The 16,118-nt window shown below is 41.4% G+C and overlaps 2 protein-coding genes across 2 annotated transcripts; one reads left to right on the top strand and one right to left on the bottom strand.

Moving 5' to 3' along the window:
* Positions 1-988: 988 nt before the first annotated feature.
* Positions 989-9,836, bottom strand: LOC310984689 (vitellogenin-2-like). The gene is made up of 34 exons (XM_083969992.1): positions 9,702-9,836; positions 9,389-9,409; positions 9,099-9,250; positions 8,757-9,008; positions 8,508-8,669; positions 8,275-8,423; positions 8,020-8,170; positions 7,762-7,919; positions 7,506-7,671; positions 7,288-7,413; positions 6,987-7,205; positions 6,660-6,877; positions 6,480-6,577; positions 6,270-6,394; positions 6,007-6,108; positions 5,774-5,893; positions 5,495-5,681; positions 5,314-5,407; positions 5,006-5,191; positions 4,776-4,926; positions 4,471-4,687; positions 3,917-4,377; positions 3,787-3,831; positions 3,626-3,694; positions 3,344-3,550; positions 3,107-3,249; positions 2,759-2,897; positions 2,536-2,665; positions 2,240-2,423; positions 2,064-2,158; positions 1,861-1,955; positions 1,591-1,756; positions 1,289-1,450; positions 989-1,192 (listed from the first exon to the last, which is right to left on the bottom strand). The coding sequence occupies exons 1-34, from the start codon at positions 9,823-9,825 to the stop codon at positions 1,080-1,082; spliced, it is 5,187 nt and encodes a 1,728-aa protein (XP_083826118.1). The 5' UTR covers positions 9,826-9,836; the 3' UTR covers positions 989-1,079.
* A 2,357-nt stretch (positions 9,837-12,193) lies between these two features.
* Positions 12,194-15,893, top strand: ctbs (chitobiase, di-N-acetyl). The gene is made up of 7 exons (XM_083969711.1): positions 12,194-12,380; positions 13,548-13,686; positions 13,802-14,010; positions 14,113-14,284; positions 14,377-14,474; positions 14,594-14,755; positions 15,297-15,893. Exons 1-7 carry the CDS (start codon positions 12,264-12,266, stop codon positions 15,483-15,485), a joined length of 1,086 nt encoding a protein of 361 aa, XP_083825837.1. The 5' UTR covers positions 12,194-12,263; the 3' UTR covers positions 15,486-15,893.
* The last annotated feature ends 225 nt before the right edge of the window (positions 15,894-16,118 follow it).

Raw genomic sequence — 16,118 nt, 5'->3', positions numbered from 1 at the left:
TGGGAACATACCACCAAGGAAGTTGGTGGTGACCACAGATGCTTCCTAACAGGTTGGAGGGCAGTCTGGGAGGACAGGATAGTGCATAGATGTGGGCACCACCCTGGGATAGCGAACACATCAACGTCATAGAATTGAGTGTGGTCCACCTTGCGCTAAAGGCTCCCCCTTCTTCCCTCTGGGGCAGACATGTTTTGCTCAGGATAGACAGTTCTGCCACTGTGTACTACATACTGTAAATCACCAAGGGACACGAAGTCCCTGCATTGCCTTCAGGTGGTACAGAAACTTCTGTCAGGGGCCTTTCAGGGGTTGTGAATCAGGACCTCCTGTCCAGGACGGGCCCTCACCTGGGAGAGTAGAAGCTCCACCCAGAAGTAGTAACCCTCACACAACAGTGTAACAACAATGAGTGGCTGAACAAACTGGCTGAGATGTTAGACTTAGACTCAAATTTGCAGAAACTGACATCATGTGATGTTATATAGAATTAAAACAAGACTTAGAGTGGAAAGATATATTTATTGTGTTAAAACCAAAGTAACAGAGAGGCTATTTGTAAGATTTAGATTGAATGATACTCTCTGGAGGATTTGAAGGGCTAGACAGGAAAGGGAGGATCTGTGCCACATCCTTTCTCTACTTCATATAGTTAGTATAAATATAAAGTTACTCCGACTCTGCAAGAAAAGTGTCATTGAAGTGGTGTTTTCATTCAGGGGGACTGTGGAGGAACAGTAGCCTACAGTATGCGGCTGGAAAGTGAGGGGTAGTTTAGGTTCTTTTTCTTATTTTATGGGGAGATAAATTGATGTATGTTGATTCAGAATATTTCTTATTTATATGTTTGTTTATTTATTTATTTAATCATTCAGTGTTTGAGTTCATGTATGATAATGGATTCTTGGGGTGAATGGTCTCTTGAAGGATTTTTTCCAGAAGTTATCTGTATAGCAGCTGCATTTGTAACAAATTCCAGACAAAACTGTTTCACGTGCTTTGCAATTTATTTTTTAAAAGTTTACATTTCATGCAGTTTTAATTAGGACTAAAACATAATATGAGTGTAGACAATGAGATTAAGCACACTGAGCAGTGCAACGACAGGCCATGTGAGCTTCTGCTGTTTCATGAAGGTCAATGCTCTTCTGATAGATGTTGCTTAGACCCTCAGAGCGATTCACGTTAGAATCTGCAACAGTGGAGAGAGTAAAGCAGTTAGGCTCCAGATAGATATGTTATAACTCAGTTTTGTGAACCAGCTATTAGCTGTTTCTTGCAGACTCACCAATGGAGAGGCAGTGGAAGCCAACAGTGACAGTGGTCGTCCTCACTGGCATGCAGCCGGGCAGGCAGCGCAGCACAGGCTCAACAGAGTAGCATTTGGACTCTTGACCGTGGAGGATCATCTGCTTCTCCAGCTTCACAGATTCAAGGTTCATGTAACACTCTGGAAAAGGGTAGGACATGAAGGTAAGCACTATGTTAAACTAAGGGAGTTAAAATCCAAGTCTAATACTCATTGTTTGTTGACTGTTTGTATGGTTTGGAATGTGTTTGTGTTTATCATGTAGATTTCAAGTATAGTACCAGAGGCATCGCGACAGCTTTTTCCAGGCATAACCCAGGAGTGAGCATAGCTTATGGCGTATTTGGACACTCGCTCGTTGGGTGTGCGGAACTCCTGCCTGATTTCCCCATCAGCCTTTCCGCAGAGTCCACAGGTCTGTCCTCTCATCCAGTCTGCAACTTTAACCTGAAGAAACACTCAAACAGTTTAGTGTTTGCATGACTGCATTTGAACTATGTAATAAAAAGTTATAATCTAAAAAGGTCACAAAGCAAGTTTTGTTATTTCACCTTAAGTGCGTTCAGATCAAAGTAGATCTCCTGGAGACCATGGCTAGGAGCATGGACAGCAATGCCCTCACCTTTCCGCCTGATCTGAATTTTTTCTAAAAATAAATGCAGATAAGTGTAAATGTGTGATTAAAAAAAAAAAACTTTCAACAAACTGAATCATTTAAATTTAGAGCTCAGTTTGATTAAATAAAACAAAGAACCTGAAGGATGCTGGTATGGCAGATTGCTGATAGGAATCTCCACTCCATTAATCTTCACCATGATAGTGTTGTCCTTTGGATACATGTCGATGTCACTGTTGAAAAAAAAATTGAACTAGAATTATTCTATATCTTTTATGGACTGTTGCAACAGTTTAAGTACTAGCTGTTCTTACATGTTTGAAATCTTCACATTGATCTGCTGTTGTTCCATTGTTTGGTCCTTCTTGAGCAGAACTATGAACTTGAGCTCCGAGGTACAATCCTGAGCCAGAACCTGGTAGCAAGAGTGGGGCACCTCATTCTTGAACTTCCTCTTGTTGAATGTGACCAAGGTGTCTTTGATCATGGTGCACTCAGCTGAAAAACAAAACAAAAACAAAAAACAAAAAAACAATGAGTAAGCTATGTACAGATCAGTTTTAAAATTCAGCGATGAAAAATATGAAGCCTGCTACTTAAATGTTTTCACCTGCATGAGCCTTGGTGACCATGTAGGAGATCTTCTCAGCCCAGTTGTCCTGGTATGTTTGCAGCTCAGTAGCAGTCTCTCCAAGTGGCAGTGAAACAGGGAGACCCACTCCAAGTTTGTAAATGGTCCTCTGGTAATTTCAAATTAAAACACAATATACAGTTTGAGTAACAATTTGTGACAAATACATTTTCTGTTATAATAATGGGCAATAAAACCATACCTTTGGTGTCTTCATTACCACATTCAGGGTTGTCTCGGTAGCAACAGCCACAGTCAATTTGATCTGGTTTTTCATATTCTTGACCTTTGCCAGTCTTACTCCAGCCTCCTCAGCAAAACGGGAGATGTACTCAGAGATCCTAGACAGATGTAAAGTTAATTAAATATTGAATGTTTTAAAGAGGTATCAAATTTAATGTAGGAAATAAGAAAGTATGAAATTCCCACACATTGCCATATTGAGGATAGCTTATGATTTTCAAGCATTTTCAATAACCTCTGGGTTTCATGGGGTTCATTACTTAGACACACTGAATATTTGAAAATGTGTATTAGCTTGTGATATTACTCCTTGGCGTAGCGCTTCATGCTGCCTGGAAGTTTGTCCCAGGTCATCTTCACACGGAATGCAGGCTCCGGACCCACAAGGCCAGTTTCAGCTGTGACCTCAGTCTCGTATTGCTTGCATTCAATGCCCCAGGCAACCTTGGCCTGTGAGAAATTTAAAGTTAAAGTTAATGTCAAGTTTTCATCATTATTTCAGCTTGGTTCATGTCACCAAAATCTTTTTTTTTTTTTTTTTTACCATCAACTTGTGGTAGCTCAGCATCACACCATCAGCACAGATTCTCCAGTGGTCATTCTCAGCCAGGTTGGCAAAGATAACCTGCAGTCTAGCAGTGGCTTTGTCAAAGTAAGCAGCAATCTGGTATCCCTGAACCTTGTGGTCGGCTCTCACAGCACGGATCAGAACAGTCACAGCAGGAGTGACAGAGTTGGCGAGGTACTTGGCCTGAATGTCCAAACCAGAGATTGATGTTAATCAAAGTTTAGATTTTTTGACTCTTCCTGGTGTTTGAGGACTTACCTTGTTGTAAATGGCTTCAAAGCTGTAGGCACTGCTCTTGCTGGCGGCACGGGCTGTGGAGATGGCATGCTGAAATCACAGAAAATGACACATTTAGTCTGCTTAAACAAAGTACATTGTTCGGCTGTGACATGCTCTTCACAACACAATCTAATAGTTACCTGGTGGATGTGGTTCTTGATAAAGGTGATGTCGTACAGTTCTTGCTGCAAAAGAAAAATTAGCAGATTAATTCCTGCACATACTTTGATTATATTATATTTAAATGTCAGCAGTGAAGTTGTCCCTCACCTTGGACAGGGAGCTGGACCTGGAGGAGCTGGAGCTGGAAGAGTGGCTGGAAAGTTTAGATGAACGGCTGCTTGAAGCGCTGCGAAGGCTTGAGGAGCTTCTTGAACTCTTGCTTGATCTGCTGCTGGAGGAACTGCTGGAGCGGGTGCTCACTCTCCTTGATGTCTTGGTAATGGTGGCATCCATGTCAACCATTTTGCTATTGCGGCGGGAGGAAGAACTGGAGGAAGACTTGGATGATGCAGAGGAGGAGACGCTGGAGCGAGAGCTGCTGGAGCTGGAGGAAGATGATGTTCTGTTCTTCAGACCAGGAACCAAGATTTTCTTGAGTTTCATCAGGACGTTCTTGTCCTCAAGAATTTCCTCTTCCTCGCTCAGGTTAATCACTTTGATGATCTTTTCTGCTGCTTTATCTCCAACCTGAATCTCAACTTCAATCTTCTCGATGACTGGTCCAGCAGCTGCAATCAAATAAAAAAGTTGACACATTTATTTTTTGCAACTTCTTAAAGGATTACTTTCATCAGTTATTTAAAGTCTTTCTTTTCACTTGCCTGGAGCAACTTCAACCATGATGGCATGTTTTCCAACAATGGCATAGAGCGGGCAGTCTCTGATGAAGGCAGCATTGCGAGACTCAATCTCAGTGCAGGCCTTTATTCCAAAGGTTTCAATGGCAGCACACATTTTCTTCTCAAACGCCTTGGGCAGTTTCAGTGCGTTGGCAATTTTTTGGGGCAGGTCAACAGAGATGATTTCAGATGATGCTGACTGAAAAACCACAATAGAGGTTACCTAATTATTTTTGGAATAGTGTAGGATTTCATGTTGAAAAAGGCTTTCAGTGAATCAAACTCACCATGCCACCAGCCAGAGTGGATGCCAACCTAGAAGCCTTTGAGGTGAATGTCTGTGCTGACAGCTGTACTGCAGCCGCAGCTGGAATCATTGGTGTGATCTTGGCGGCTGTGAGATCTTCCACATTTCTTGCAACAGCTAAAGTCTCAACACTGTTGGAGAAAAGAAAAGTACTTGTGAGAGAACAGAATCTCAAAGCCAGATAATATATTTTACTTGGGGAGAACATACAGTGCAGATGCAATCTTATCAACGCCCTGAACTGGCAGGAACTGGAGCTTGAAGTTGCCCTTGATCATGTCAATTCTTGCTTCCATCTTTGCAGGAATAATTGTGTGAACTCTGGCTCTTGACACCAGGACAGCCTGGAGGAAAGCAGTGTTCACGCCCATAACTGCATAGGTGTACATGGAAACACTACAAGGGACAGAGAATACAGACAGTGATTTCCCTGAGTGACACATTTACTTTTGTGTTGGATGACAGTCAAGATTTTGGTAAACAAATAAGCTTGTTCAAGTGAGCTACAATCAGTTTACCTGGGAGCAATTGCAGCTCTCATGTTAATGTCAGACTTCAGAAGCTGGGAGGCATGGAAATTCTCAGGCAGTGGAGGTGTCACCGTGGCTTGGACTATGAAAAATACCACATTTTTAGTATCAGTTGGAAACAATATTACATTTTAGCTCAGGTCAGTTAAAATACACAAGTGGTACATACATTCAACAGATGCAACAGCCACAGCAGCAGTATAGAAGCTCAGCTCCATGGGCAAACCAACAGCAGTGGGAAGTATGCGACGGATCTCAGCGACCAGCATTGGTTTAGCATAGTGCAGTGCAAAACCAGACAGCAGAGCATCGAAAGCCATCCTGCCATGTGCGTAAACTGCAGGCCCAGAGGCCATCTGTAAAGACAGAATGGCTTATGAGACAACAGATTTGCAGTTTTCAGTTCAAAATATATCATACTGTATGTGGACAGTCGACCATGCTGTACCTCAATAATCTGGTCAACAATAGCCTTGTCAATGTTGGCAAAAGCAATCTCCTGTCCAAAGAACTTCACATACATTGAGGCCAGGGGCTGGCTTGAGGGGTGAGCCCTCCACTCAGAAAGCTGTTAGGAGGACACCAGTAAATTGAATTAGGCATTTTAGCTTTTACGAATAAAATGCTCTTTGATTACTCTTAAAAAAATGTTGTAGGATCTGAATTATCCCTTGCACTTACAGCCTTCATGACTTGTCTCATCTTGGTGAGCCTGTCAGCATTCTCAGGAGCCTCGTGGACCTTCAGAAGGGCCTCCTGAACTCCCTCAGTTCTTACTCCAACCTGAAAAGGTGAAAACATAACTTGTCTTATATATTATAGGCTTATGATTACATTTGTATATCACTGTATCATTTAAGAAGAGAGACTTGCTCCTTTAAAATGAAGTCACCCTAAGACACTGAAAAATGTTTCATTATGTTAACAAGACGTAATCGTCATACCTCAAGAACATCAGCATAAACTCCAGCGATGTATGTGCGAGCTTTGGCCACCATGGCTCTTGGCAAAACAGTTGCAGCATCGTTGATGTAGAAAGCACTGGCAGCAGCACCCATCATCCAAGGGCCTGCAGGGAAGAGTCAAGAACCGTCAAACCACATGGCTTAATCTGACATCTGTAGTGCTAAATTATTCATCTATTATCGTCTTACTGTGGTAGGCATCAAGGTAGAGGGCTCTGCTGAAGCGGTAGCTCAGTCTGTCAAATTTGGGGCTTAGGATCCTCACAGCAACATTGCAGGCTGCAGCCCTGAAAGTCAAACATCGGAATATGTGAGATTGCAGGTGCAAAAAGGTTTAAATATAGCAAATGTATATATTCAGAGTCTTACACTGGGGCAAAGTCAGGAATGGTGTTCTTGGTCATGGCCTTCATGTAAGAGTAGACAAAGCTGGCGACCTGCAGATTTTTCTCTTTCAGGACAGCGTCAGCAAGAGTGGTCACCAAACCCATGGGCAGCTTAGTCTCAAACATCACAATAGCAGCAACCATGCGGAGTTCAGGGTGTAGAGCCTGGTCCATGAAGAGCTGAACAGCCATTTCTTGGATCTAATTTACAAAGATGAGTATTATAAACAAAATACGCATGTACATTACACAATGGGTTTGAAGTGTATTTACTTTTAGTAATGGAAGGACTCAGTATATCTAGTCTCACCATCTTGGGCTCTTTCTTTGCGATGTTCCTCAGGGCCAGAACAGCATCGATGTGAACTCTGTGTGGCAGACTAGCAGCAGCACTTCCAAAGCCAGGGAGAAGCTTCATGATTGGTTTAAGGCTAGCAGGATGTCCAGCATTACCCAGAACTTTGAGAGCAATGATGAGCTCATCGATTTTACCTTGGGCAACAGCCTCGACAACCAGATCATGGATGGGCTGAACAGAAAAACATTTGTGTCATCCATGTTGTAACTGGATTTGAGTTACTATATAAGACACATCCAGAAATGATACATACCCTCACAAGCTCAGCTGGGCAAGTTGGGTTCTCTACACAGAATTTGGCAACCAGGGTGCCATAGCCCAACATGGCGATCTCACGCAGGACAGCATTTTCTTGGACCTTGTGGTGCATTGCAAGCCCCTTTGGAGTGGTGAAAATAAAGGACTGATTACTGATTGTCCATCTTCTCATATTATTGAAAACACACAAGACCTTTTTAAAACTCCTCTTACTTCAGCAAGCTTGATGGCCTCCAGATCGGCTGTCACCATATGCACAGATGCCACCAGAGCTTGTGCAAACTCAGGAATTGTCAGCTCACCAACCAAGAACTTCTCTTTAAGGAACTTCAGAGCAACGTGAGTACCAATGGCAGGGACAGCATTCAGGATCCAGTGCCTAAGACAAATTAAAAAATATTGTATATTTTTGTTGTTGTTGCTGCTGCATTTTTTTCATAACTCTTTTTTGATCGAAAGCCATAATTACCTGTGATCAGGTCTAACTTTGAATTGAGCCCAGAGAGCCTCAATAGTCTCGAATCTGGCCACACGCAGCAGCTGAATGAGCTCGATAAACTTCAGAGGGGCATCTTCATGAACCTTGGCCACATTGAAGGTCACCAGGTGGTTCAGAACCTCAACAATCTGACAGGAAAGAATATGTTTCCCATTGAAGTTTGCAAGTACAGGTTGGACGCCAGAAATATCTGATCAAAATAGGGAACATTGTCTGTAGTATAAGTACCTGAGCCTCTGCGTTGCTGATCCTCACAAGCTGGATGGGTGTCTGGAGAAGCTCGCTGCCAAACTCATACTGCAGGGATCCACGGTGAAGATATTCAGCTCTGATGGGCTCCACTGGTGTCCTCTCAGTCTCAACGAAGGTCAGGATTTGCCTGTGAGTACACATAAACACTCATTTACTGTGCAATTTGTGACACTAAGTGCAAAGAACAGTAGCTGCAATACTGCGTTCTCCTTTGTAATACAAACAACATACTTAGCCTCCATTTGTGCAGCACCATTCAAGATGTTGAAAGGAGAAAACTGTATCAGCTCTGTAGCAGTTGCTTCCAAGATGATAGCACCTGTGGCTGCTGGCTTCATGACGTAGTTAAAGACAGCGGCTCCCTTCAGCGTCTTTTCTTTCTGCATGAACAACAAGACCCACAGCATTGTCACACCCGCTGCATTGTATTAGAGGACAGGAAGTGTTAGGGAAAGTGCACTTACAGCCTCGCAGTCAGTGCGTTTCTCAGTGTAAGCCAAGCCAATATCCTTAACGATTCTCTCCTGACAATGGTTCAGGTCCTTGGTCTTGCTCAGAAGAATGCGGTCAGCCTTGGTGTCTTCACTGATGACATAGTGGGTCTTGCAGACTCCCTGTGCTCCAGGCTAGTAGATACAAGTCAACATGTGGTTTGTTAGTTTAAATATTGTGGCATTTTGTGGGTGAAAATCTAAAGAGTATTTTAGCTATACCTCTTGCAGGTCATAGACATTGTGGGTCTTCTTGATGTTCAGCTGGAAGATGTTGAGGATTCCCCTGTAGATGTTCAGCACAGTTGCAGAGATGCCAGCTGGTGCAAACACTCTGCCCACAAGACCGTTAGCGTACTCAAACTTGATGGGTGTCAAGAGCTGAGCAGCCAGGGCTGAGGTGAGCTTGGTGGCTGGGATGAAAGCATCTTTGGGCCAGATGCCACTGTACTCAAAGATTTCGGGGTCAACAAGCTGAGAGAAAAAAGAAACAGGTTGAATGAAATGAGAACATATTAAGACAGAGTGATTATGCTATCACCGTAAAGGTGTGTTGGTCTTTACCTTCAGTATTAAGGTGTCGGCAGCTGCTGCATGGATCAATACTTTGCTGCGGATCTTCACTCCAGCCCGTGCCAGACCCTCCTCAGGCAGGCCGCCCATGAGAAATGCTTCATATTTGTACACGTAGGTCTTTCCAGTTGCAAATTCTGGGGCTGCAATAATATTGAAATATTATTTCTGATGAGATAAATGAGACAGGATAATCAAGAAAACCAGGCACATGCCATGAATTAAAACTGTTGTTCATATTGCACATTTGACATGTGAAGTTAATAAAAACAAAAACTTACCAAAGCTGACAAGGTTGCCGGCTGCAAAATAAGAATATGTTATTTGGTGTTGATAAAGTACAAATACAATATGATTTTTCATTTTTAATGCAAGATGTTTAGTTTACTTTTTTTGTTTGTTTTTTAGTCCATTTTTTAAAAACTGCATTCAACTTGCAAGACAGTGTAAAAATGTTTCTATATGATAAAACCAAATTGTGACTCATCATCATATTTGCAATAGTATCTCATTCAACAAATCTTCAAAAAACGAAGTTAAATTTAACTTTAATTAAAAAAAAAAAAAGTATACATTTTTAAATAAAGGACTTGCCTGCCAGGGCCACAGCAAGAGCTAGCACGATCACCCTCATGGCTGGTGGATGTGACCAAGAGCCTCCAGAGGCTTCCTTATAAAGCCCATTTTTGCTGACTGAATGCCCATCGAAGTGTATCATTAACTAATCAGCTTTCACTGTCAATGACAGTCCCATTCCCAGTATTAGGCAAACAAAGTGAAAAATGTCACAGATGTACAAGTCATTTTAACCTGACTCTTGGCTCATATGGCACAATCAGCCTCCATCCCAAATTCAACAATGTTTTTCTCTTGTGGCATCGCACATTCAAGATGGATTGAGGACTTTACAGTGTGATGACATTTTACAATAACATGATTTATTTATACATAAATAAAATAGTTTAACATCAGTTTCACCATAACCACGAGTGCTATTTGCAATTTTATTGAAGTCTTATTGATAATATCACTTAATCACACTTGTGATAAGTGTAACAGTTCAGTTGCATCTATTGGCTCACACTAACATAAATTAGCCTATTATAATCAGCACTTTTTCTTTCTTTTTCTGTAATGCTATTAATTGTTTTCAGTTGAGCAAGCATAGGAAAGCACCAATCTTTCAATCAAATGTCATTCTGTCCTGACCTGTAATTTTGTCACAGTCCTGTCAACTTGCTCCTTGAACTGTTAAACGTCCAAAGGCAACAATCCAGCATTTTTGACATCACACTATTTTCAAAAATGGATTCAAAAATACAAAGCGCATTTAACCTAATTAATATAGGCCTACTTCTTAACATCTTATGGTGATTTGTTGCACTGACCAATTTTTTTACTGACCAAGTCATCATTAACTAGTGTGTACTCAGTTTTGGTTAAAATAAAACAAAATAGCCTACACAAAACATATTTGAAACAACGCACCCTTTATTAAATTTTGTTTTTTCAATAATTTGCACTTAATTTTGATTGACCAAACATGTCATTCAAATGCCCTGGGTTAGAAGAACACATTGCAAGCAGGCCAGAAATGACAGCTGCTTGGTCAAATTGACCAGGGCAAAATGACCAGGCCACAGAGAAACATCCTGGTGAATCCCAAAACTCTGTCCATCAGCCTAAAGCTTCTTCAACTTCAGTCATGAATTATTAAAAAAATAAAATAAAAAAATTAGTCAGTGTCACGCAGTGTTAACTCTCCTAAAATATTTTCAGGTCAGACACAGGTTCACATTTTTGACATATGTAAGTAATGTTTTATGAAAACATCTGGGCTGACATAAAAACTAAGTCTAAAGGAGATGGTTTATGACCCATAAAGGTGTAAGGCACATTTATTTTACAATACTGAAATGTTTTTAAAGCAGAAGTAAGCGGAATATTTGTGTTAATATAAGTCTTAAATAGTTATATGTTCCGACGGCAATCACTTATATAGAGTGTTTGGTCTGAAACACAGGTCTCTGCTGTAAGCCGAGGAGAAAACTTTCCTTGTGTCCTACAACCTTTATCCAATGAGGAGAGAGAACGGCAGCCAAGGGATGCGCGTGACTGTGGTGACGTAGGGACGAGGGCGGGGACTGCTAACTCCATCGGCTGACAAGAAGTTAGCCAAAACGACCAGATCGCTTACTTCTGCTTTAATGCTTTGTTGCTGGAAATAAAATAAAAAAGGAGAAAAAAAAGTTGTAGGCCTATGTTTGTCTAAGTGTTGCGAAGTCCTTTTGCTCATGACAAATGCCATGTCACACTGTAAGCTTTTCAATTTTTCAACCTTTAATCAAAACTGCACTATTTAGGCTACATAAACTAATACATAAAACAGTGTATTCAATAATATTGACATACTGGAGGAAATAAGATGTGTATCATGATACCTGAAACAGTGCTGCTGCATACCAAAGATAGCTTGTGATGCTGTGAGCAGTAGTCACTCTAGAACAAGTTGGGTCAGTTGTTTTGGGGCAGGTTGGCACAGGTGAAAGTTCAGCTCATTACATCATCCAGCTGCAGCTTATGGGGGCAGAGCAGTGACACAGTAACATTTGGGCAGAGGATTCAAATAAACCCGTCTTATTTTGTTGACTGTTGGCGAATCTATGACTCAAATTACCTTCTGTATTTTTTTAAACTGGTTGAAAGAGAAGAGAGACTGAGTTTATATTTATAAAATAGAGAAACTGATTTCTTGGCATTATTGTTTAATATGGGCACAGTGTGTGTAATCATCAAATAGGCCTATATTGTATTTGGCTGTCAAAAGCGTATTATTGTGCTTTATGTGCAGGTAGCCTATTTAACCTTATTGTAGCCTACATTTACAAAGTTCAAATAACAAGAACAAGAACATGAACAAGAAGAAGGAGAACAACAATAACTTCACAACAACAATAATGACAAACTTTTTGTCGTTTGATTTTTTTTTTTTACTGCATTATTTCTCGTTTGTGCGCAAAGTCGACTGTATGAAGTTTGTCCCACGTCACATTCCGTAGGCTACATACAGCCATAATAGTAACGTGATTTTACGTCAATCTTCACTCGGTCTGTCACTCGCTCCACTGGGTCCTGTTTCTAAATCTCTCTGCTGAAATGAAGTGGTTCGTGGTGTCGGTGTTGCTGTCAGTGCTCGCGGTCTGCGGGGCTGTCGTGTGTCCGTGCCAGAGGCCGGAGCTGTGTCGGCAGATCCACAGGGAGAGAGACTTTGAGGTAGTTCACTCACTGCAGCTTGTTGACCAGCCAACACAACCCGCTCCAACCTGTTTACTGTCCAGCCTGAGCAGCACAGACCGTCACCGCCACTGCTGATCAGCGCATAAAAGTTAAAAGACGGTGACGATGTAAACAGTAGCACACACAAGTAGCCTCGACAGCCGTGACAATTGTTGCTTGAACTACCGTTGACAGGTGTATGTTGACACATTAGGACATAATATAGGATTTAACATGATGGTGACCACACTGATCAAGCAGTCTTGATAAAAGGTCAATTTCCTGATGTTTCATATTAAAAGTATGACATCTACTGGTCAGAATATAGAAGAAGCAAATTAAACTTCTGAGTGTAAACCATGTATTGTGATTTTTACTTTTATGGTTATAGGCTAACTAAAGACAATCATATTAAAAAAACAAAAACAGTCAAGGTCAGCTCAATGTTATGGGATGACTTAGCAGTCAGTATGAGAAAAAAAACATTTATAATGGAAAATTGTTTTAGAAAGAGACACTTAAATCAGTAAGAGGTTGCCACCCTTCTACGGTACCGAGACAGGAAGAAGGAACGGTCATAAACTGTGTTGTTGAGCCTTTTTTTAAACTGTAGTTTCTATTGTAAGTTTCAGTTTGAAGCTGTTGTTCCTCTTTGTGAACAAAGTGTGTTTGTGCAGTGTTTGGCACAGTTCTGCTTCTGGGAACACTTGGCTTCTTCAGGACTTCTGTCTCCTGTTATTCACATATCATCAAATCACAAAGATCCCATTTGTAGCCGGTCAGTGTTTCTGTCTAATAACCATTTGACCTGTCAAACACTAGTCCAACTAATAGCGTATAATGAATTATATTTTTTACACATGTAGATGAAGATGCTGATCTCAATTTCCTTTGAAAATGACCTATGTCAGTGCAAATAAAACTAGTTTTTATTTGTCGGTTTGCAGCTGCTTGATCATTAGAAATAAATGATCTATACAGTGAAAGTCGTGGTAAGTTGCAGCCTCTCTGTGAGCACATCAGCTGCAATTAGGAAAACACTGCAGTGGCTGTCCAGGGGGTTATTTACTGATAAAGAACAAACCTCTAAACAATTGAAGGGACACTAATTGAGTATGAATGAAAACAGTGTAATGTGTGTGTGTGTGTGGTTGCTATTTTCAGGTGTTTGTGTTTGATGTTGGTGGAAAGGCTTGGAAATCCTACAACTGGACCATGGTGACGACTGTGGCGACATTTGGGAAATATGATGCCGAGCTCATGTGTCACGCTCACTCCAAAGGAGCCCGTGTAGTCCTCAAAGGTAAGACGACTTTCACTGTAATAAGAGTGGATGTGGTTGAGTAAAGTGACGTATTGATATTCAGTAATACAGTACATTGACCTTGCTTTCTGTCTTTCCTTGTTGGTGCAAACAGGTGACGTCCCCCTGTCTTATATTGTGGACCAAGGTAACAGGACAGCATGGATAACAGAGAAAGTCAACTTGGCCAAAAGTCAGTTTATGGATGGGATCAACATCGACATTGAACAGGCTGTGGAAGAGGGCTCACCGGAGTATCATGCTTTGACAAGCCTAGTCAAAGAGACCACTGAGGCTTTCCACCAGCATTTGCCGGGATCTCAGGTTTTCCAAGCCGACCTGCCCTGAACAATACTTTTTTTTTTTTAAAAACCCATCACATCTTCACATATCTGTCACATTTATTCTATATACTCTGATCTCTAGGTCTCATTCGACGTTGCCTGGTCACCAAAATGCATCGACAAGCGTTGTTATGATCACGTCACCATCGCTGAGTCCTGTGACCTGCTGTTTGTCATGTCCTACGATGAGCAGAGTCAGATCATGGGGGACTGTATTGCAATGGCAAATGCACCGCTCTCTCAAACACTAGATGGTTTGTTGTCAATTCGTATGGCAATGAATGGTCAGATTGTTTAACTACTCATCTCCGGTGTATGAACTGTTTCTTTCTTTCTTTCTTTTAAGCTTATGACCAGTATTTGAATCTGGGGATCGATCCAAAGAAGCTCGTGATGGGACTGCCATGGTACGGCTATGACTACCCATGCCTTAACCTTTCCCAGGTAAGATGTTGTTAATTAGAAATCTTTACAACTTCTACTATAACCACTTATTTCACTGTTGTAATTGCTCTATCTGAAAGGTAAACACAGACATCCCTTCATGTCTTTTCCCATGACAGGAGGGAATATGCTCAATAGCCCAAGTTCCTTTCCGCGGAGCTCCCTGCAGCGATGCAGCTGGAAAACAGAAAACATACAAGTGGATCATGACGCAGGTCAACAGCTCGTTGACTGGCAGGATGTGGGACAACAGGCAGCAGGCTCCCTACTTCAATTACAAGGTGTGTGATCTTTACTTTAAATTTCAAGGACTCCAAGTCCATTAGTCTGCAGTTTGAAAGTTGGTACTGTAGGATTTAACAGGCGTAAAATGGCATATTGACTATTTGGAGCTCAACACGACACAGTCTAAAAGTTGAAATATGTCTCTGTTGTGCTGGTTTTGAACAAACCCTTCTATCATGGATCCTTAACACTTTTACTTGTCCAGTTTGGGTTAGGTGTTTTATTGTTTGCAAAGTGGGCCCCCAATTTAAGAATGATTTGTTTTTCTGCCAAGTTTGAGCTTCAACTACTCCACCTCTCCTTAGTCCTAATAAGTTACGACTCAACAAATCAGGCAGGCGTTTGAGTCAAAGGCTGTTTATCTAGATGGTGGCATCCACCCGAGCCACCCCACTGTCATTTCCTCAAACAAAACAATCGCCTCTTCTTTGTGAATGCCTTCTTGTTGGGTCTAAAATCCTTTGCTTCCTCCACAAGGTTGTGCCATCATCAATTATCTTTTCTTTTTTTTTTCGCTTCTGTAATTCTTTTATTCAGGACCAGCAAGGACAGATCCATCAGGTTTGGTATGATGACCCGCAGAGTATCTGTCCAAAGGCAGACGCCGTGAAATCTAAAGGTTTGAGGGGCATTGGCATGTGGAACGGGAACATCTTGGACTACAGCGATGAGCCGGTCGCCAGGGAGCAGACCGCAATGATGTGGAATGCTCTGTTGGGATGCTAGCTGGGATACACGCAACGGTGCTGCAGAAATTGACACCGCCCCTGAGCCCGCTTCTGTTTTGTTGCTAAGTCAATATATCCCTTTGTAGCAGTAACGGGGCGTGACTTCCCTCTGAGTTCAGGGATGCATACTTGCACTTCAGAGTTTATTGTGGCTTTTATTGCCGTTGTCTTTGAATGAAGTAACGTCTCAGACATTCCTCTGCGCCAACAGAAATAACTGTGATTCTCTGAAATAGATAACCAATCTTTTTTCACATGTTACACACACACACACACACACACACACACACACACACACACACACACACAGTATTTTTGATTGATCAATGTTGAGCTTGTTGAAATTTGTGCACTTGTATATTTTTCATGAATGAAATATTTTCTGATAAACATTTAAAATGAAGAAGTTCTTTGAACATTTGATTTTCTTCTAAGCAACAAGCTTTCAGCCCCTGAGAAGAATGAGGTTGAAGGTCAATAATATCAATGTTGTGAACAAATCTGACAACTTAAAATGACATGACTTTATAATAAAATGTGGAAAAAGCACAAAAAAAACACACACATTAAAGTACCCCAACTAAAAATCAACATTTTAAATCCCTTTCCTGAAACATTACAACACAACAAA

Source organism: Trachurus trachurus (genome assembly GCF_905171665.1).
Source record: "Trachurus trachurus genome assembly, chromosome: 4".
In the NCBI taxonomy this organism is placed as follows: Eukaryota; Metazoa; Chordata; class Actinopteri; order Carangiformes; family Carangidae; genus Trachurus; species Trachurus trachurus.
Note: the sequence above shows the minus strand (reverse complement) of the source record. Positions and strands in the feature narration are given on the sequence as shown.